The 21,273-nt window shown below is 52.8% G+C and overlaps 1 protein-coding gene across 7 annotated transcripts in view; it reads right to left on the bottom strand.

The window, feature by feature from the left end:
• MGAT5B (alpha-1,6-mannosylglycoprotein 6-beta-N-acetylglucosaminyltransferase B) overlaps positions 1–21,273 on the bottom strand; it is an 80,033-nt gene that overhangs the window by 9,052 nt on the left and 49,708 nt on the right. For 2 of the 7 annotated variants that reach the window (XM_031657804.1, XM_031657802.1), the window contains exons 9-16: positions 16,400–16,531; positions 14,688–14,821; positions 10,382–10,459; positions 8,269–8,399; positions 7,748–7,753; positions 3,042–3,197; positions 681–827; positions 381–497 (exon numbers count right to left, since the gene is read on the bottom strand). In XM_031657804.1, coding sequence (XP_031513664.1) covers positions 381–497; positions 681–827; positions 3,042–3,197; positions 7,748–7,753; positions 8,269–8,399; positions 10,382–10,459; positions 14,688–14,821; positions 16,400–16,531 — 901 coding nt within the window. The remainder of the gene's footprint in view (positions 1–380; positions 498–680; positions 828–3,041; positions 3,198–7,747; positions 7,754–8,268; positions 8,400–10,381; positions 10,460–14,687; positions 14,822–16,399; positions 16,532–21,273) is intronic. The other 5 variants (XM_031657806.1, XM_031657805.1, XM_031657807.1 and 2 more) reach the window with 3 other exon arrangements.

Here is a 21,273-nt window from a genome sequence, read left to right as displayed (position 1 = left end):
GCAAACCCACACCTGCAGCAGTTTAAAGAACCTCCACACATTAATCGTGAAAACACTCACTTAGCACCTGGCCCTCAAAAGTGCTCCATAAACAATTCGAGATCCAGGGCTCTCGAATCCATGTAAGGTTGTGCAGGTTGCTCACTGCACAAAGGCATTTCCCCACACATTACACCTGAGTAGATGAATGGGGGCCCCCATTCCACTCCCCAGTCCACATGCCGGGGCTCAGAGCTGTGTCTGACCAGGGGAGGGACGGACACCTTTGTCAACCCAGGCCTGCAAGTCTGAACTCACCCAGAGGGGCACCGTTTTCTAATCAGAGTAAAGACCAGCAGTGTGGACTAGTGGTGGTCTGGACGGCATGTAGCTGCTCTCACCTGAGTTCTCATGATGGCCTTGATGGCTGCTTCAAACTCCTCTGAGTTGTTGTAGTCGACTGTCCACACGTGGGGCTTGCCGATGAAGTTCTCCGCGTAGGGATGCTGGGAGAACACCTGGCAAGGGTATAGAGATCGCAGCTGCCCCCTGTGCCTGCCAGTGGGGCAGGGACAAAGGAAGGTACCCCATCCACTTGTCCTATCTCCTTTTGCCCCACATCTCAGTCTGCCTCTTCCAGGACCTGCAGGGGTCTCTGTCCTGGCCCCTCCTGATTGGGGACCAGGATGCTTTTCACTCACCTCTCTGGAGGTGGGCTTGCCTCGGAAGAACTCGTGGTTGAGGGAGCTGTGGGGTGGGCTGAAGCGGGACTGCAGGAAGATGCAGCCATTGGCGATGGCCTCCAGGGGGGCGGGGCCCTCATAGGGGAAGCCAAACCCGATGAAGAGCTGCAGAGTCAAGAGGCACACGGTAGTCAGGAAGCACTGCACCGCACAGCCCGGTCAGCCCCAGGACGCCGGGGACAAGGTTAGGCTTCAGGATATTCACAGGAGGCAGCTGGGCCAGAAAAGCCAGCCCAGAACATCTTGTGCCATGGGCAAGCACTTCCCCTCTCTGGGCCTCAGTTTCCCCATTGGTGAAATAAGGGGTCTAATTAGCTATTATCAATAGTCTCTTCTTGCTCTATCAGGCTATGATTTATGATTCTGGAGGGAGGAAGAGAAGAGCAAGGGTTTCAAGTCGAGAAAGGTGCAGGCCCGCACCTACAAGAGACCTCCAGGAACCTCACTCACTCACCCCAAAAACATTTATTCAGCACCTAACTTGTGCGAGGCTATTCACAATAGCAAAGACATGGAACCAACGCAGGTGCCCATCAACGGTGGCTTACATAAAGAAAATATGGTACATAAACACCATAAAATACTATGCAGACATTTAAAAAAAAGAACAAAATCATGTCCTTTTCAGCAATATGGATACAGCAGGAAGCCAATATCCTAAGTGAATTAAAGCAGGAATAGGAACCAAATACCGCATATTCTCACTTATAAGTGGGAGCTAAACATTGGGTACTCATGGGCATAAAGATGGCAGCAACAGACACTGGGGACTCCTGGAGTGGGGAGGAGGAAGGGGTAAAGACTGAAGAATTAACTGCTGGGTACTACGCTCACTACCTGGGTGACAAGATCCTTCATATCCCAAACCTCAGCATTATGTAATATACCCAGGGAACAAGCCTGCACATGTACCCCTTAAACCTAAACTAAAAGTTGAATTTTTTTTTTTTTTTTTTTTTGAGATGGAGTGTTGCTCTGTCACTGGGCTGGAGTATGGTGGCATGATCTCAGCTCACTGTAACCTCTGCCTCCTGGGTTCAAGCAATTCCCCTGCCTCACCCTCCTGAGTAGCTGGGACTATAGGCACACGCCACCACGCCCAGCTAACATTTTTTTTTTCTTTCTGGATTTTAGTAGAGACAGGGTTTCACCATGTTGGCCAGGACAGTCTCGATCTCCTAACCTCGTGATCCACCCACCTCGGCCTCCCAAGGTGCTGGGATTACAGGCGTGAACCACCGTGCCTGGCCAAAATTATTATTTTTTAAGTAACCTGCGCTAGGAGTGCACAGGGCTGGCCTGGAAGGCACTTAATAAATGATTCTGAATCCAAGGCTGTTCTGTGAGGTTGTTCAGGTTATTCACTGCACACGAGCATCTCCACTGCCCCCAACACACACACACACACACACACACACACACACACACGCCCAAGATGCTTTGGGAAAGAAGCTATTGTGAGATCAAGAGAGGGCCTGGGGTCAGGTGCAGTGGCTCACGTCTGTAATCCCAACACTTTGAGAGGCCGAGGTGGTAGGGTCGCTTGAGCCCAGGAGTTTGACACCAGCCTGGGTAACATAGGAAGACACCATCTCTACAAAAAATTTAAACATTAGCCAGGTGTGGTGGTGTATGCCAATAGTCCCAGCCACTCAGGAGGCGGAGGTGAGGGGACTTTGTGAGCCTAGGAGCATAAGGTTGCAGTGAGCCCTGATTGCACCACTGCACTCCAGCGTGGGCGACAGAGCAAGACCCTGTCTCATAAAAAAGAGGGTGGGGGTGCCTAGAAGCTGGCTGAAGACTCTCCAGCCTCAGCTGATACTCCAGGGTCCAGTCAGGGTTTTGCCCACTGTGTCAATTGCTGCTCCAGGAGTACAGCTCAGGGACCCCGGAAGCAGTCACTCAGGACTCGTGGCTCAGTGGCACTCTAGCCAGGACCCCTCTCTCCACCCACTCAACCACCCCAGCTCAGTGTCTCCAAAACCTAGGCCTGACCCAGGAGTCCATTTGGCTGGACTGGTACTGCAAGGGGGCGGATGGGCAGCGCAACTCTACTTCCCCATCACTGAGCCACGGCTCTGCTGCTCTGCTGGCCCTGCTCAGGTGCCTTTCTCTATAGGGCCTCTCCTGCCTGGTGGGCACCCATATCTCTGCCCCCGGGCTGTGGCCAGATGTGGGGCTCAGGACAGTAGAGCATGCTGGGTTATGTCCACATGCGGAAGGGGCCTGAGTGATGGTGGCAGGCCTGGCAGGCACGGGTAGTGACCTCAGTGTCTGCAGCCGGCACGTGTGAGAATGGTGTGGGGGATGCGAGCTCACTTTGGCCTTGCGCAGCAGCTGCTGAAACTCAGGTTGTGGTAAGAGGCCGTGGTTCTTCACAAAGGCTGGCACCTCCGGGGGCCGCTGGCTCTCGTAGTACACAGTGCCATGGATTTCCATGTATTTGTTCAGGATGCCCAGGAACTTCTCCTTCCCCTGGAAAAAGAAGAGGAGGAGATGGGAACCTCATGCAAACCATAGAAGGCAAAGTCGGTGGAGGAAATCCCCTTGGTTTGGAAGTCAGAAGATGTGGACCCAGTCTCAGGTTGGCCATTAACTGGCTGTGGGACACTGGGAAAGGCCCCTCCCCTGTCTGGCCCTCAAAATCTATGAGTTGCAGAGACTGGACTAGAGCAGAGGCTTCAGGATTACTTTTAGCCGTGAAACTGTTTTCTTTCCAAAGGAACCCTATGGGGACCAACATTTAAATGGATTCACATGGTGCCACTTGGCCTCCACTGAACCCCTAATGACCTCTAAGCTCCTCTGAGGAGCTGTAGAGCTCTCTGTAGTCCATTCATCCGTCTCTCTCTCTCACCCATCCCATCCATCCTATCCATCCATCTACCCAACCACCATCCATCCATCCATCCATCCATCCATCCATTTGTCCATCCGCCTACCACTCTATGCGTCCACCCACCCATCCATCCAGTCACCCATCCATCCCTCTCACCCATCTACTCATCCACCCACCCATTCATCCACCCATCCCTCTCACACATCCCTCCACTCATCCATCCACCCATCCACTCATCCATCTACCCATTTATCCTCTCATCCATCCATCTTATCTGTCCATCCCTTCTTTCATCGAAGGAGAGGGACCTCTGATGGAAGCTCCATAATTGGAATTCGAACTCAGGGGAATTACACCCTAGAAAAAAGTATGAAACACAGCTAGACCAGTCCTTGCAGGGCCTGAATCCATTTTGTCTCAATCAGTATATTGATTAAGGTGATCCGAGATTGCTAGGGCCTCCAGCTACAAGCCAAGAGTAAAAGTAAATTCTCTCTGGAATAAAATAGAGTCATCCTTGGTCTTAAATTATCTCTATAATTCTTCATATTCATTTTCCAGAACTCAAAAAAAAAAAAAAAAAACCATTGAAATCCCAATCAAACCTCCAGTACTTTTTTTGTAGAAATTGACAAGCTGATTCTAAAACTCATTTGGAAATGCAAAGGACCTAGAACAGACAAAACAACTTTGAGAAAGAACACAGTTAGCAGGCTTATATTACCGATGTCAAGACTTACAAAGCTACAGTAATCCAGATAGCATGGTATTGGTATCAAGATAGACAAATAGATCAATGGAACAGAATAGAGACTCCAGAAATAGACCCACACACAGTATGGTCAATTGATTTTCAACAAAGGTGCAAAACATTTGAGTGGAGGAAGGATGGTTTTATCAATAAATGGTCATGAAACATGATATCTATATGCAAAAAACTGAAAGAACTTTATACTTATATGTAAAAGTTCATGCAAAATGGATCACAGACTTAAATGCAAAACCTAAAACTACAAAACTTATAAAAAAAATAGGAAAAAATCTTTGTAACCTTGTGTTCGACAAAGATTTCTTAAATACAACACCAAAAGCACAATCCATAAAAGAAAACACTGGACTTCATTAAAATTAAGAACTTTTGCTCTTTGAAAGACATTGTTTTTTGTTTGTTTGTTTTTGAGACGGAGTCTCCCTCTATCGCCCAGGCTGCAGTGCAGTGGTACAATCTCGGCTCACTGTATCCTCCACTTCCTGGGTTCAAGCAGTTCTCCCGCCTCAGTCTCCTGAGTAGCTGGGATTACAGGCATGCACCACCACACCAGGCTAATTTTTTGTATTTTTAGTAGAGATGGGGTTTCACCTTGTTAGTCAGGCTGGTCTCAATCTCCTGAGACCACCCACCTCAGCCTCCCAAAGTGCTGGGATTACAGGTGTGAGCCACCACACCCGGCCAAAAGACACTGTTAAGAGAAAGACAAGGCCAGGCACAGTGGCTCATGCCTGTAATGCCAGGACTTTCAGAGGCTGAGGCAGGAGGATCACTTGAGCCCAGGAGTTTGTGACCAGAACGGGCAACATAGCCAGACCCTGTCTCTCTGTCTCTATCTACACATACACACACACACACACACAAACACACACACACATATATATGTTTAAAAAGAGAGAGAGAGACAAGCCACAGACGGGAAAAAAATATTTATAAAGCACGTATTTGATATAAGACTTGGATCCAGAATATACAAAGAACTCTAACAACTCCATAGTAAGAAAATAAACAACCTAATACAAACAACCTAATATTTTCAATGAGTAAAACTTTTTAAAAAGACACATCACCAAAAAAAAAAAAAAAGAAAAAGATATATGGAAGACTAATAAACACACAAAAATATCTTCATCATGAGTCATTAGGAAAATGCCAATTTAAACCACAAGAAGACACCATTCCATGCCTGTTAAAATGGCTGAAATTTGCAACACTGACCATCCCAAGCATTGATGAATTTGTTAAAGAATTGAAAGCCTCCTACATTGCTGGTAGGACTATAACATGGCATGACCACCTTTTTTTAAAAAGTTAAACACACTTCTACAGTATTAACCAGCCATTATATTCTTAGGCATTTACCCAGGAGAAATGAAAGCATATGTTTCTACAAAAAATTGTACACGAACCAAAAAGGCTAGTCAAGACTCCCTGAGTTGGTTTTGCAATGTATTCATGGGTTGCCACCTACGGATTGAAAAGTTCCACCCAAGCTCACCCAGATGACTCTCTGAGGGCCTGGAATGTTTCCTCCAGGGATGAGGGTGGCTTTGCCCTGGGCCTGAACCAGCTGCCTTTCCCTCTTTCCTGCTTCATTCCCTCAGTCCCTCACCCTCGCTTCCTGGGACTACACTCTACTAAAATAGCACCTAAGCCTTAGCCTCAGGCTCCACTTTCTGGGGAATGCAGAATAAGACAGACACGCTTAGCACAAAAATCACCCAACGCCTTGCCCTGGGTCCCCAGCTCCTGCTCCCCATAAGGATGATAAATGACCTTCCATCTCCCCTCCTTCCTCCTCTGCTTCCCGGCCACCTGGTCCCCTGAACTCTGGAAGGCATCTCTCCTAGGATGCTGCTTTCATTTTTCTCTTCATCCAGCCACCTCTGACTTCCTTTGGTTACAAATACCAGAGCAAGGATGTCTTTTTTTGGAAGCAGCTTCTTTGAGGTCTCTAGCTGAACAGGATTGCCTCAGGCTATCACAGAAGTTCCAGCGCTAGAGATAAAACCTTTCTCTTTCCAGACTTCATAACCTCTCATTCTCTTGGGCCAGTTTCTTAATAGCATTTTCTGATAAAGGTAGATCCCGTGTGTTCCACGACCCTCCGACTCTGCCCTCTTCAGCGCCCAGTACCCACAGCTTCCCGGGCTTCCCTCCCTGCAGCTGTGGTAATCAGCATGGGGAGCCTCACCTGCCAGCGCCCCCTCCACACCCCACAGTGACCTCTGACATCTCGGCAGAGGTCTTGGACCTTGATTCCTGCTTCCAAGCCTTCTCTCTGCCATTCTCCAAGGCTTCATAATGCTGAACAGACTGTGGAGTCAGGGCCAAGCACCCCTGGCTCTGGACTTAGATCGATGTAGGCTGGAACATCAGCTCGGTGCTTACTAGCTACGGGTCACCTTTTAACCCACTGTGCCCTGGTGTCCTCATTTGTGGAGTGGGCAGGATCACACACAGTACCTACCTCATGGTGTGAAGGTGAAATAAGAGATGCACATGAGCCCTCAGCACAATGCCTGGCACATAGCAAGCTCTCAGTGAACAGTAGCCTCTTGGGTGGATGCCACCCAGATGGTGAGATCCCCCCCCGAGTCCTCCTTCTCTCCTCCTTCCTCAGTCATAGAACCCAGAACTGGGCTGGGCACATTGAGCTGAGCTGCCTGGAAATAAAGTCACCCAGCGTCCCCTGGAAGTGGGCATGGCCCTGTGGCCAAGACGGAGCTGATGAGCAGTGCGGGAAACGTGGTGTCCCCCTCTGCTCCTTCCTTCTCCTTGCGGGCTGGGATGCAGATGTAATGACTCGAATGCCTGTAGTCATCTTGAACCATGAGACAAGGCCAGGGTGGAAACTCAACACGGTGGGTCAAGGTAAGAAGACCCCCGGGAACGCCACACCAGCCCTCCCGGCCTCTGGAATTTACAAGCAGGAAAGAAAATATACTTCCATCTTGTTTAAATCATGATTATTTCGGGGTTTTCCTGGGACAGCTGGATCTCACACAGCTGTGAGAGTGATTAAATCCAACGATCATGTAACAGGCCTGATGTAGGGTGCAGTGGCTTCCCCTGACTGGTATCTTCATTATTAACCTTGACCTCATGCCACCTGCCTGATGCAATAACCCATCGAACGCTGGTCCCTCTCACTGCCAGAAGCTGCCCTGTGGCCATGCCAAGCAGGACCTTGACCTCCAGGGACCTGCCTCCCTGTCACAGAGGAGCCAGGAAAGACGGCTCCTAGGACCCTGCTGTCCCCATCACCCTCCTCCCCACCTTGGTCCATCCACAGGAACCACAAGCCCCAGAGAGCCTGAGTCAGGGGAACATCACGAGGAGAGACCCCTGGAGCGGCTGCTGGAGCGGGGAAGGGAGCAGAGGGCAGAAGGGGCCGGCTGCAAGCGGTTTCCGTACCTGGAGCTGCCTCGTGGCCAGGGAGAGCGCAGGGAACAGAGAGAGAGACAGCAGGTTAGTGCTGATTCGCAGACAACACCCCGTGCAGACAGCTCCTCTCTGGGGACTCCCAACCCTGAAGATGGGGTTCTAATCTCTACGCCTCTCTTGCTTCTCTCTGCCTTTCATCCCACAGAACCCCCAAGTCTAGCCTGACCACCCCCCACCCACCGACGACGCCCTTGCTGGGCTTACATTGTCTATTGATCTGTTCCTTGGGAGGGTGGAAGATTTAGTCACAGTCCTCAATTAAGGAATCATTTATTACGAGAGTCCGGGGGACAAGCTGTCAGCTTCCAGACTGGGTGTCTTTAAATAGCAGTTAGGAACTTTCTGTCCTGAACTGTTCATGGGAGACATTTCCAGCATGCAGGGCTTGGGCGGGAGGTGGGCGCCACATCCTGGAAGGAGGAGATGCGGGACCCAGGCGGGGGCCTGTGCGGGGCAGGCTGGTGCTTTCCGCGCGCAGGGGCCGCGCTCACCTTCCAGATGCTCGCCTCCTTGCCGTACACCACGGCCATGTTGCTGGCCTTGCCGCCTTTGATGAGCTGCTTCTCCGTCTCGTTGAGCTCCTCGGACACGAAGCCCATGAAGGAGTTGTCCGGGGTGTGAGCTGCAGCCGGAGTATGCAAAAGGCACGGGGTCACCAAACAACCAATGGCAGCCCCAGGCCTCCCTGGACTGCCCCGCCCAAGAGGTCCTCTTTTGGCAGGGGTGGGAAAGGGGGCGGGGCGTAGGAGTGCGGTCCGGAGAGCCCTGGCCTGGGAGCCCCCTTCCCAGAGACTGCCACAAAGCTCAGAGCAGAAGGAAACCCAGGCCTGGCATAGTGGCTCACGCCTATAATCCCAGCACTTTGGGAGGCCGAGGCGGGAGGATCCCTTGAGCCCAGGAGTTTGAAATCACCCTCGGCAACGAAGTGAGACCCTGTCTCTATTTAAAAATAGAAAAATTAGCCAGGCATGGTGGCACGCGCCTGTAGTCCCAGACACTCGAGAGGCTGAGGTGGGAGAATCGCTTGGGCCCACTAGTTCAAGGCTGCAGTGAGCTTTGATCGCACTGCTGCACTCCAGCCCGGGCAACAGAGTGAGACCCTGTGCAAGAAGGAGAAAGAAGGAGAAGAAGAAGACGAAGACAAAGACGGAGATGGAGGAGGAGGAGGAGGAGGAGGAGGAGGAGGAAAAAAGAAGGAGGAGGAGAAAGAAGAGGAGGAGGAGGAAAAAAGGAAGAGGAGAAAGAGGAGGAGGAAGGGGAGGAGGAGGAAGAAGGAAGAAGCACCAGCAGCAGTAGCAGCAGCAGCCTAAGAGGTCATCAAGTCCCCCTGTTTGTTTTCAGATAAGGAAACTGAGGCTGAGGCCCCGGGTGACCCAGCAGGGACTCTGCCCTCCTCACAGTCCCCAGAGCACCAAGCTTCGGCTGCACCTCTGACTCATCTTTCCGCCCTCCACCTGAGCCCATAGGCAGCGTCTGTCATCCCAGGTAGAACTTTCTCCACCTTCTCCATGACTGCACCCCGGCCTAGGCTGTATCAGCTCTCAGTGGGACCACCCTGACAGCTGCCTCCCCATTCCTGTGGCTGTCTTGGTAGAGTCTTTTCTCTGAAATGACACTTTTGAATCTAGGCCATATCAGGTTCCTCCTCTGCACAAAACCTCATATGCCAAAGTCCACCTGACAATCACCAGGCTCTGCCGCCATTCCCCTCCCACCACACCTTTGACCATCCAGCCCACCCACAGCCCTGCTGGACGCAACCCCTCTCCATACAGAACTGTGCTCACAGGCCGGTGAGAGGTCTCTCCTGACCCCGGTCACTCATTGTCCCCTTAACAGCTTTATTTTTCATCATAGCACTTACTGACCAGACATTAGACTATATATTTATTTGTTCATGTATAATTGTCAGAATAGGCCAGGTGTGGTGGCTCACGCCTGTAATCCCAGCACTTTGGGAGGCCGAGGCGGGTGGATCACCTGAGGTCAGGAGTTCAAGACCAGCCTGGCCAACATGGCAAAACCCCATCTCTACTAAAAATATAAAAATCAGCCAGGTGTGGTGGCACACTCCTATCATCCCAGCTACTCAGAAGGCTGAGGCACGAGAATCACTTGAACCTGGGACGCGGAGGTTTTAGTGAGCCGAGATCACACCACTACACTCCTGCCTAGGCAACAGAGCAAGACTCCATCTCCAAAAACAATAATAATAATTGTTAAAATAGAAGCCCCTTGTGGGCAGTGGTTCTGTTTTGTTCACTTCTGTGCCCCCAGCACCTGAAACAGAGCCTGGGCTGGCTGAATGAATGCTGGACAAAGATGGGTGAGACAGGGGAGACAGCCTCCCATTCCCACCTCCAAGCATTGTCCCTGCTGCTGTCCCCTCGGCCTGCACTGCCCTCCTCCCTTTGTCTTGGATGAGGAAATTCTACTCAGCCTTCAGGGCCCCTCTCACACAACACCTCTTCCTGGAAGCCTTCTCGGGGGTGGACTGTGCCTCCCTTTGTGGCCCCACCTGCGGCAGTTAGGTCTCTGTCAAAGCAGGGATCGCCCCGGGACTTCCTTGCCATTTGACTTATTTATTCCCAGGAACCCACGCACCAGGGCCAGGGAACGTGTTTGCTCTCGTGCTCCAATTCCATGGCCATGTGTGGAGCGCAGTGACTGCTAAAGCTCTGTCTGCCAGGGAGGGGTTAACAGGAACATGAGAGCTGCGAATCTGCAAGACACACAAGCCCTGCTTTCTGCGCACTAGGATCCCGAATAAACCATTTACTGAATCCAATGATATTTAATCTACCTTCCTGCATGGAAGGGGCTATGGTGAGCGAGCAGTCTGGGAGCAGCCACCCAGCCTTGATTTCCCACAACAGCCTTGATTCTAAATACCCTAGTTCTTCATTTTGAATGCACATTCCCCACATTTTAATGTTTCTCCAATTGGGATGCATGTTTTAATCAAATGCGTAGATCTACTGTAGTATTTCCACCCACCCCTCAAGGCCCACAAGATGTAGTAATCGACATCTGGTACAGCTTAGAAGAGATGACGGTTTCCTGTGTAAGTGCCTGCAAAGCTCACAGATTCTTGGGCCTGAAAATCCAGCTACAGAACCAACCATTCTCTCCTCTAGAGCTTCAGGAGGGTCAGGAGGAGCCCTGGAGGCCTGGAGTTCTTTCTGTGGGTGGTCAGGGTCAAGACAGCTCTCTGTCTGAGGAGGCTCTGTCCACGCCAGGCAAAGCAGCCCCTGCCCGCCCCTGTTTACCTGTCCAGCACCCATCTTCCCCCTCCACTCTGGCTCCTCCAAAGCTGCCACCCAGCCCTCTCTCCCATTTCCACCACTCTCTAAAGCTGAAGAATCCTGCACTAAACTGCCTTCACTCCACCAACCCCACCAGAAGGGACACATTTAGAACACGATTAGCTAAGCCAGTCGGAGGGGAACAGGGAAGTATGGCAACCAATTAAAATAACAGGGACCATTAAGCCAAGAGCTCCTGGGGGCAGAGCAAGGGTAAGGCCAGGAGAGGCAGCAGCTCCCCCAGTTAGCTCCCTGGGGAAATCAGTCAGCTAGATGGGAACAGGCCTGCTCCTGATTTCCTTCCTGGACTCTGAGCCATTAAAACTGGCCAGCCTCCCTCTTCCCTTTTGTCCCCACTTTCTTCGATTTATTCAATCAATTAATGTTCTCTGAGGATCTAGGTTGGCTCCAGAGAGATTAAGATAAACCAATTAGTGGCCCCTTTTTGAGTGGTTCATGATCTATCAGGGAAAAGCAATGTATAAGCAAATAACTCTAGCATACTTCAATATATGCTTTAACAGAGTTAAGTTTAAGAATTATAAAAATAGAGGTAAAGAGGCAATACATTCTGCCTGGAGTAGATGAGGGGATCAGTGAAAGTGATGGTAAAAAGAGGAGACATTTGACTTGAGGTTTTGAAGGATGAGTAGGAGTTTGCCAGGTCTAGAAATCTACATCCAGTGGGCTCCATCCTGGGACAAGTCCTCATTTTCTCACTGCAGGACATTGCAGAAGCCTCTTAACCCATTTCTGCTTCCCCCTCCTACCTGCTCCATCGTCTTTGGCCACCTGCAGTCCGACAGGATAATATGCCTCAATAAAGATCTTTCTCCGGCCGGGCACAGTGGCTCATGCCTGTAATCCCAGCACTTTGGGAGACTGAGGCAGGTGGATCACCTGAGCTCAGGAGTTCCAGACCAGCCTGGGCAACAAGGTAAAACCCTCTCTCTACTAAAAATACAAAAATTAGCCGGGCAAGGTGGCGTGTGCCTGTGGTCTCAGCTACTCCAAAGGCTATGCACAAGAATCACTTGAACCCAGGAGGCGGAAGTTGCAGGGAGCCAAGATCGCACCACTGCACTCCAGCCTGAGCGACAGAGTAAGACTCTGTCTCAGAAAGAAAAAAAAAAAAAAAAGGCCAGGTGCGGTGGCTCACGTTTGTAATCCCAGCACTTTGGGAGACCGAGGCGGGCAGATCACGAGGTCACGAGATCTAGACCATCCTGGCTAACATGGTGAAACCCCATCTCTACTAAAAATACAAAAAATTAGCCAGGTGAGGTGGCGGGCACCTGTAGTCCCAGCTACTTGGGAGGCTGAGGCAGGAGAATCGCTTGAACCTGGGAGGCAGAGGTTGCAGTGAGCCAAGATCATGCCACTGCACTCCAGCCTGGAGGACAGAGTCAGACTCTGTATCAAAAAAAAAAAAAAAAAAAGTTTCTTCATGACATTCTCTAGTTGAAGAACCTTCAGTGGTCCTCCAACGTGAACTCAGGAACCTTGGCTAAAAGACCCCACTCCTTGGTGCCCTGATCCTCCATGCTCCTCTTACCAGCCTCCAATCTGACTGCTTCCCTTCTTTTTCTCTTTTCCTCTCTTTTTTTTTTTTTTTCCCTGAGACGGAATCTTGCTCTGTTGCCCAGGCTGGAGTGCAGTGGTGCCATCTCAGCTCACTGCAACCTCCACCTCCCGGGTTCAAGGGATTCTCCTGCCTCAGCCTCTTGAGTAGCTGAAATTACAGGCACCCACCACCTCGCCCAGCTAATTTTTGTATTTTTAGTAGAGATGGGGTTTCACCATGTTGGCCAGGCTGGTCTCGAACTTCTGACCTCATGATCTGCCCGCCTTAGGCTATCAAAGTGCTGAGATTACAGGTGTTAGCCCCATGCCTGGCCTGACTGCTTCCCTTCTAAGTGATCTAATTACCCAAGCCTCTCATCTCCGTAGCTTTTCCTCTTCCACAGCCCAGAGCAACACCATTTCCTCCCCACCTCTATTTCCACTCCCCATTTCCTTTCCCTCCAGAAATCTGCTCCCTGTGCTTGCTCTACCCCAAGCACTTTTCTGCTGGGAGGACAGTGAGAAGTCTAATGCAACCTTGAAATAGGCCCTGCAGAAGGAGTCTGGTCCCGACTGAGCTGTGTGACCTCAGGCTGCATGCTCTACCTCTCTGGGCCTTGGTTTTCTCATCTGGACTGCGTGGGCCCCAGGAACCTTCCCACTTTCCCAACCTTCTGCAATTCAATGATGCCATTACTTATTTATTCAAAAATCACATCTGCCCCAGTACAGCCTAGAGTCTAGAGAATCAGAAAAAAAAAAAAAAAGAATAGTCCAAGCACCCACAAGAGACGCCATGAATTTGACAGGCTAAATACAAATCATATACTTTACTCACAAGCAAGTCCCTCAGGACTTCGCTCAGAGTCTGTGGCGCTCTTAATTTAATAGATGCAATCCTAACAAGGGTGCTTATCTAGCCTTCTGGCCCAGAGCCTTCAAAGAGCCACACGCAAGATGCCGCTGGAGGCAGATGTACTGACAACAATTAAAAGTGACAGCCAAGAGCCTCCCACTAAGGTGGAAGAGCGCAGCGCGAAGCAGACACGAGGAGGGGACACAGCTCCGCACCTCTGCCGTCCAGAAGAGCAGGCCCATGCACTTGGGTGGGAGGCAGAGAACTGACCCTGAGTTGTCAAGAAAAGGTGAAATTGTTTTCAGTGAGCTGCGTTTAACAGGATAGGTCAGTTGTATATACATTTTAGAGTATCATTAAAAACAGCTGAAACCCAGGCACGGTGGCTTGCGCCTGTAATCCCAGCAGTTTGGGAGGCCTACGTGGGCCGATCGCTTGAGCCCAGGAATTCAAGACCAGCCCGGGCAACCTGGTGAAACCCTTTCTCTACAAAAAATATAAAAATTAGCTGGGCATGGTGGCGGATGCCTGTAATGCCAGCTACTTGGGAGGCTGAGGCAGGAGGATCACTTGAACCCAGGAGGTCGAGGCTGCAGTGAGCCGAGGAGATCACACCACTGCACTCCAACCTGGGCAATAGAGCCAGATCCTGTCTCAAAAAACAAACAAACAAATAGCTGAAGCCCAGCTCCACTCACGTTCCTTGCCTGGAGCCCTGGCAGCCAAGTCCACTCCTGCATTTCTGGAACCTTCCAGTTCTTCCCGCATCCCTCTTTACTGCATCTGTTCCCTCTGCCTGCCTGCTCCTTTCCACCCAGGGAAGTTCTCCAACCTACTCTGGAATGCCTGTCTTTCTGGGAGGCCACGGAGTCCCCTTTGTTCTGGAACTGTGTGCCCAACCGCCCTCCTGGAGGGTGAAGGCTATGTCTGCTGGAGTCAGGGAGGTCACCCCGCCCTGGACATCCCCTCCATGCTTCCTGCTCCCCAAATAGCACCAGAAGCTTCCTTCCTGGTTCATACACTTACGGAGAAGGAGAAGGCGATGCTTGCTGGGTCCCACCACCCCACTGGCTGGAGAAGGAAAGAGAGGGAGGAGCGAGACCCTGGTCGCCTCTCGTGCCACCTCTGAGAACCATGAGGAGGACCTCCTGACCCTGACCCCACCCTCACCCGGTGGGGCACTCACGAAACATGGTCATGAACTGCTTGGGGTTGAGGTTCCAGTAGCCCCAGTTGGTCCGGTAGCCATGCAGCGTGGCGTACTCCTCGTGGTTGTATGCAGGTTCCGTCCCGAAGGTGTCGATGACCCTGATTCGGCACCTGCCCCCCCAGGGACCGGGAACCAGGGTCAGTAACCTCCCTACGTGTCCCTGGGCTGGAGTTGCCCCAGCCACGAGCACTGTCACCAGCCAGTGGTGGGGTCAGAGTAGCACAGTGTGTGTTAGCACTTGGACTAGGACACTGCCTCACTGTGTGACCACAGGCAAGTGCCTTCACTTCTCTGTGCTGCCTCATCTGTCAAGTGGGAAAAACAACAGCCCAATTGTCTCAGGGTTGTAGGGAGGCTCCTGGCCCACGGTCCGTGGTTAGCACTCAGGAACTGTCACCATTACTGCCACCCAGAAGGGAGGCACTGTTTGGAGAGGGGGCCCTCTCTGTTGTCCCCCAGGTCCTCTATACAATTTGCACCTGCCTGGGTCGGGAGTCCATAGCCCCTCTGCTCAGGAGCCTGACACCCCTGGATGTGCCCGGTCTATAGGGCCAGGATGCAACAGGCAGGGTCCCAGGCACTGCCCATGGGCTGTCTTTGGGTGGCAGCACTTCTGAGGCTCCTCTGCAAGGCTGGTCCCAGCCGGGGTGGACCCTGCAGCTGGGCAGAGGCTCTGTTCCACAGGGTTCTTCTCCCTCTGCTGCCTCCAGCGGTGGAGGCCCAAGTTCAAAACAGAGGGGGCTTGTTCCTATAGATCCGCCAACCGCAGGGCCAGACGAACTCCGAGGCCACTCTCAATGGGCCACAGCCCCAGAGCCACACCCTCTGCCCACCCCACCCCTTGGAAGGGGCACCTGAAAAAAAGCACCAAGACTCAGAGGCCCTGCAAGGAGCTCCTCACCCCAGCGTCCTTCCTGGTGACCCAGAATTGTCTGCAGAGTGCTGAGGTCGGCACTTTTCCCCCAGGGAAGGGGCCTGGGGTGGGAGAGAGCGCCCAGTGCATAGAGAACGCGCATTAATAATAAAAGCAATAACACTGCCTGTCACTTTTTTCCCTAATAAAATCATGTGGGATCGTCAATGGGACTGGAGCACACGTAATAAATAGCAGGGCTCTCTGTGCTAAATTAAGCCCCACATCCCGCTGGCTGCAGTGAGACAGGGAGCGATGGCCTTGGCCTTCCTCCAGACGGAGAGAGGGTGGGGTGGAGGAAGAGGGGAGTGCTGAGCAACTCTCCCCACCCCAAGGTCCCCACAGCAGGGTCACAGCCCTGGTTACTGTCCTGTTCCCTTGTACCCCTCTCCACTTCCTCAGCCCCACTCCATGTAGATTACCCTGGTCCCCTGCCCCCAGCCTCAAAGCAGCAGAGGGGTGATGGAGCAACTCCCTGGGTGGTTTATTAATTATCATTGTGTTAGCCGGGAGGCAGACATGGAAGTGGCAGGGGAGGGAAGGGAAGGGGAGGGGAGAGAAGGGGAGGGGGAAGGGGGGAGGGGGAGGGGGAAGGGAAGAGAGATGGGAGAGGAGAGGGGGGAAGGGGAGGGGAGGGCGGAGGGCAGGATGCAGGACAGTATGTTCTCCCACTTGGGCCCAGCTGGCCAAGTGGGGACATGGGGGCAGGGTGTGAAGGAGGAGCTTTCTCCCCTGGCATGCAGGTCACGTGCCCACCCTCTGGCCGCCCTCTCACCGGTACTTCTTGAAGGAGAGTCCCATGTGCTGCTTCATCTGCTGCAGGCCGTGGTAGTCGGTGTAGATGAGGTCGAAGGGCAGGGGCATGGTGAGCGGGCAGCTCCCCCGGCCTGGCGGCACCCCTAAGTTACTGAGAGAAGAGCCCTTCAGAGTCTGGGCCCCAAGACCCACCTGCCCAACCAGCCGCCCCAGTTCCTTAGAGCCCAGGATGAACGGTAAAAGTGCAGAGAGCTTAGCACAGACTCTCAGACAGGAAGTGAGCAGGATGGCCCTGTACAGTAGCGTAGGTTTTTCACTGCACAAGGCAATCCAGCGAGGGGCAGGTGGGACTGAGGTCAGTGTGGGCTCCCGTGCACCCAGCCTGGGCTACCTGCCGGGAAGAAGGGGCACTTTTTGTCATTGCCACAAATGTGCTCCCGCAGGGCTGTGGCTATCCAGAGAGGGAGCCTTTCTCTAACTCTCACAAATCCCATGGATGCTGGCTGCAGTCCTCAAGCTCAGCTATGTGTTTGTCTGGATGAGGGCCCCAAACCTCCTGCCTCAGAAAAGTGCAGTCTTGCAGGAGTGACCGAGCTTCTGGCGCCCAGGTTGGCTGAGGCCACAAGCTCCTGCAGGCCACTGGTCACCTGTTTCCCACTCCGGGCACCGCACAGGACCTGCCTGCCCTCACCTGCCGGGTCATTTACACACAGGTTTTCATCTGGGACAAGGTTGCCTCTGGTGACCTGGAAGACGCAGCTTGGTCAGAGAAGGGGTGGTGCCCCTCTGCCATCTGGCATCCCATGTGGCTGGAGCTGCTGGGTCATCTCCTCCTGCTGGCCCCCCCAGGTCCCCGGCTCCAGGAGCATGGACAGGAGGACATGGAAGGACATGACCACACCCCATGGCTTCCTCTAGAATCCCCACATCTGCTCAGTCTGCCTCCCTGGGGAAGGGTTCAAAGCCCCCTGTCCCGGCAGCCACAGCTGCCATTTTAAACTCCTCTGCCCACAACCCCCCTGCCAGCATCCGTACAAACCAGCTCCTCCCTCCAGGAGCCCCTGCTTATTCCAACTCCATAGCTTCGGTGTCTCCCCTGCAGGGAATAATGAGGCATCCGGTCACTTGTTCATTCAGTTAAGTCTACGCTGAGCCCGAGTCAGGTGGGATGCGCCATCCTCCACAGAGACGGTCCTTCCACATTCCCTTCCCCACTCCACCAGAGGAGGACGCCCGGGAGCTCAGAATGCATGCAGAACCCGGTCAGGCACCTGCTTCCCCAAACACCCACTCCCCACCGGGTCCTCAAGATAATTCTCTTTAACAAATGTTTCTTGAGTGCACGTGGGGTGCCAGGCCCTGTGCCCACATCATGAACTCAGAGACACGTGGGATGTGGCCCCAGCCCCAGGAGCACGAGCCATGTGAGGTGTGTACACCTAGGGGTGCTGGAGCGGAGATCTGAACATCTGAACAGCATGTGCTGAGGCACAGTGGAGGTGTCCTGAGGAGGGGCCCACTGGTGGAGGGATGGGCAGAGAAGGCCACGTGCCCTGTCTTCATCTTTCTCTCTCAACAGCTCTTGGTGGACGCGTCACCTCATGGAGCTGGATGTAACTGTCCTTTGCTCCCAACCCAGATTGGGAAGCAGCCAGGCCATCGGGCCCCATCTCCCGGGGATGCAGACCTCCCCAGGATTCGGGGTTCAGGTGCCAGCTCTGTAAGAGACCTAGGATACCTCCTACTAGGGAGGCCCTTCAGGGACCCACATGATAAGCAGAGTCAGGCTGGGGAGGTGATGAGCTTTGACAAGGTCACCTGCTCATTAATGGCAAGGGGCCAGGATTGATCAGTTTCCTGGGCTGTGTCTGGGCTCCTTGAAACCATTCACGCCAGGTGGAAAAGTACCGGCCCGAAAGGTGCATGCTTGTTTTGCGCATGCTCAGAAGCTCGGGGAGGGGACTGTGCACACCATCCGTTAGCACACCGTCCAAAGTGGCACCGTGTCAGTGATGTTTCTGGTGACTTGCCGACAGCGCTGTGATGGAAAGAGGTGGGGAGAAGCTGCCAGCAGAGGGACTAAGCCATCAGAGGTCAGCCTTACCCTGCAGAGAAAGGCAGCAAGAGGGGAGGCGCTTTCTCTGGGCCTTGCCCCCCACTTCCAGCTGGTACCCCCACCAGCCTCTTGCGCTGTCCCCACACTGGCTTCCCCGCCATGTCAGAACCTTTGCTGCTAAGTGTGAGAGGGGAATGTGAAAACCTAATAACTGTTTCCTCCTCATTTCTTGTCTATAAACTTAAAAATGGCCACGGGCTCCTCCCCCATCCCTCCAACCTTCCCGTCTTCCCCTCTTTCCAACCCAGACCGCCTGCCACACGGGATTCTCTGATCCAGGCTTCTAAGGCAGTGCCTCCCTCTTCAGCTTTTTGGTTGAAATACCCAGAAAGCAAAGGAGAAGGAGCACAGGCCCCAGGGGTCTGGAGCCATCACAGGCAGCAGCTCCCACAACCTGGAGACTTCATGAAATATTTGGTGGTACGTTTAAGTGTCGAACAAATTCTGCATTCACTCTGCAAGATACCCCTGTTGTTTTCTGTGAAGCATGGACTTTCTCACTCCCAAAACTCCTCCAGTAAAACTGATGCCCCAGAAAGAAGCTTCATTTTTTTTTGCCCTGGGGCTCCAGAAGTCCCCTCTTCCTCACCTCCCCAACCCAATTGAGAACCACACACAAAAGGACACAAAGATGCTCCCTCTATCCCCTTCCTTGCAGAAACCAGGAAGGGGGTGGCTGCTCCTCCCACATGGAATCTGGGTCTAGTAAAATTAAGACAATCCTGAAAATACAAACCGTAGGTGGGTCTAGGAGCTGCTACCTGCACCAGGAACATGACTGGTTTCCCTACAGATCTCTGGTTGGTTTCCAGGCAACATGTTATCTCTCTGTCCTGGGAGCTTCCTTTTGTTGCCCCATCACTGACCACACCCCTGACCCTAGTCCCAGACACCGGGGCCACTGAGAGGACAGAGGGGTTGTAGCACTTCACAGCCCTCTTCTGGGAGACCGCCACGCTGTGGTTCTAAGGCGAGTCCATCATCCTCGCTATCTTCAAGGCTAACATTTTGGACACAGGCATCATTCTATGTGCTTTCAACTTACTGATGCATCAGTTCCTTTCATCTTAGCAACTACCCTACCAGATCAGACCCATTCTCATCCTGTTCCCATCTTTACAGATGAGGAAACAGAGAGTCTGAGTAACTTACCTAAGGATACACAGCCAGGAAGGAGCAGAGCTGGGATCAGAGTCTTTCTACAATGGAAACTTGGTCACATCTCCCCAGCGTCCTGACCCTGTCTGAGGCTTCCCACTGCCTCTGAGCCAGGACTTCCAGGATGCTTCCCCACCTAACCCCTGTGGAAGCAACAGCTGCAGCCCCTGCACCACACCCTGTGCCCCCCAGGGTCTGCAGCAGCCTCTCCAGCACAGGCCCACTGGGTGTGCATGGAGGGAGCAAGAGAGTGGGCAGAAGGTGGACCCCCACTGAGCCCCACCTTATGCAGGACCCACTTGGGCAGTCAGTCCTCACCCCACGAAGCATCAGCCCTAAACCTTCGCACCCAGGTCCAGAGCCAGGCAGGAGCAGGGGCACCTTGCTGAGCAATTGCTTCCCCCATGCACACCCCGCTCAGTGTGAAGTCAAAGTCTTGACTAAACCAGAAAAAAAGGGAGGAATATTAACGGATGGGGGAGAAGGAATCTACAATAAGACAGCAGCTGTCACCAGCGTGCAACTAAGATAAGTGAGAGCGGACACTTTCTGTCTCTGTCACGCGTGAGGCCAAGGGCCGCAGAAATTTCAAGGTGGACCCAGTCAAACCCTCCCCTCTGATCCTACCAAGGTTCTCCTGCGACGGCGCCCTGCTTTCACAGAAACCATTCCCTGGGCCTAGAATACTCTTCTCACCTCCACGTGCTTAACTCAAACATCGCCTCCTCCTCCAGGAAGCCTTACCTGAGACACCCCTCCCACTATGCTCCCTCCATACCTGGGACACACCTCTTCCCACCTGGAGGCCCCTTTGAGGGCAGGGTCAGGCCATCTTTAAAACTCAAGACCAAGGACAGGACCTGACCCACTAAACATCTGCTGTATTCATGAAGCAATAACAAAGCGGTAGATGGGATGACCCTCAGGAATAACTGGTTTCAATGTTTAACAGTTGGGAAGAGCCTCCCTGGAGAGAGAGTGTGGGTGAGTGAGGGGCCCAGGGGCGAAGGTGCCTCGGCCACTGGCCTTCGGGTCTGGACCTGAGCCCAGTGGCCCTCCACGCGGCTCAAAGGACATCACAGCAGAGGAGGGAGACCAGTCAGCCCAGAGACAGCAGCATCCCCTTCCCAGGAGGAGTTAAGGAGAAGCCCACATGTCCCCAACCCCAGAAAACAAGGATTTTCAATGGAAGGGGAGGACGTCCCTGGAGGTGTCCGCAGCGGCCTCATTGCTCTTGTCAGAAGAAACCTGAGCCTTGTCCCCTGGAGAGCAGAAAGGTCAGCTGCAGGGAGACTAGTTTTATCACTTGTATTTTAAGTTTACTTTTACGGGCAATTTTACGCTAAGTGATTGGCTGGAGCAGTGACATGAATTGAAAACACCATCCCCCGACAACCTTCAGCCAAAGGTTCCTGGGAGGCTCAGCTGTGCATTTCCACCAATCCTGCTGAATCCGCAAAACGCTCCTGTCCAGACCTTTCCGCACCTCCAAGGCCAAGTCCTCATTTCTCTTGAACTCTCCGGCCAGGGCTGGGTCAAGAGGACGGTTCAGCAGCCCCCACAGATAGGGGTGGGCAGAGGGAGGACCTCAGGGATAGAAGGAACATGAAATGCATCTG

This window comes from Papio anubis, chromosome 17 (assembly GCF_008728515.1).
Source record: "Papio anubis isolate 15944 chromosome 17, Panubis1.0, whole genome shotgun sequence".
NCBI classification, from domain to species: Eukaryota; Metazoa; Chordata; class Mammalia; order Primates; family Cercopithecidae; genus Papio; species Papio anubis.
The sequence above is the reverse complement of the archived record's forward strand: the minus strand, read 5'-3'. Positions and strand labels throughout refer to the sequence as shown.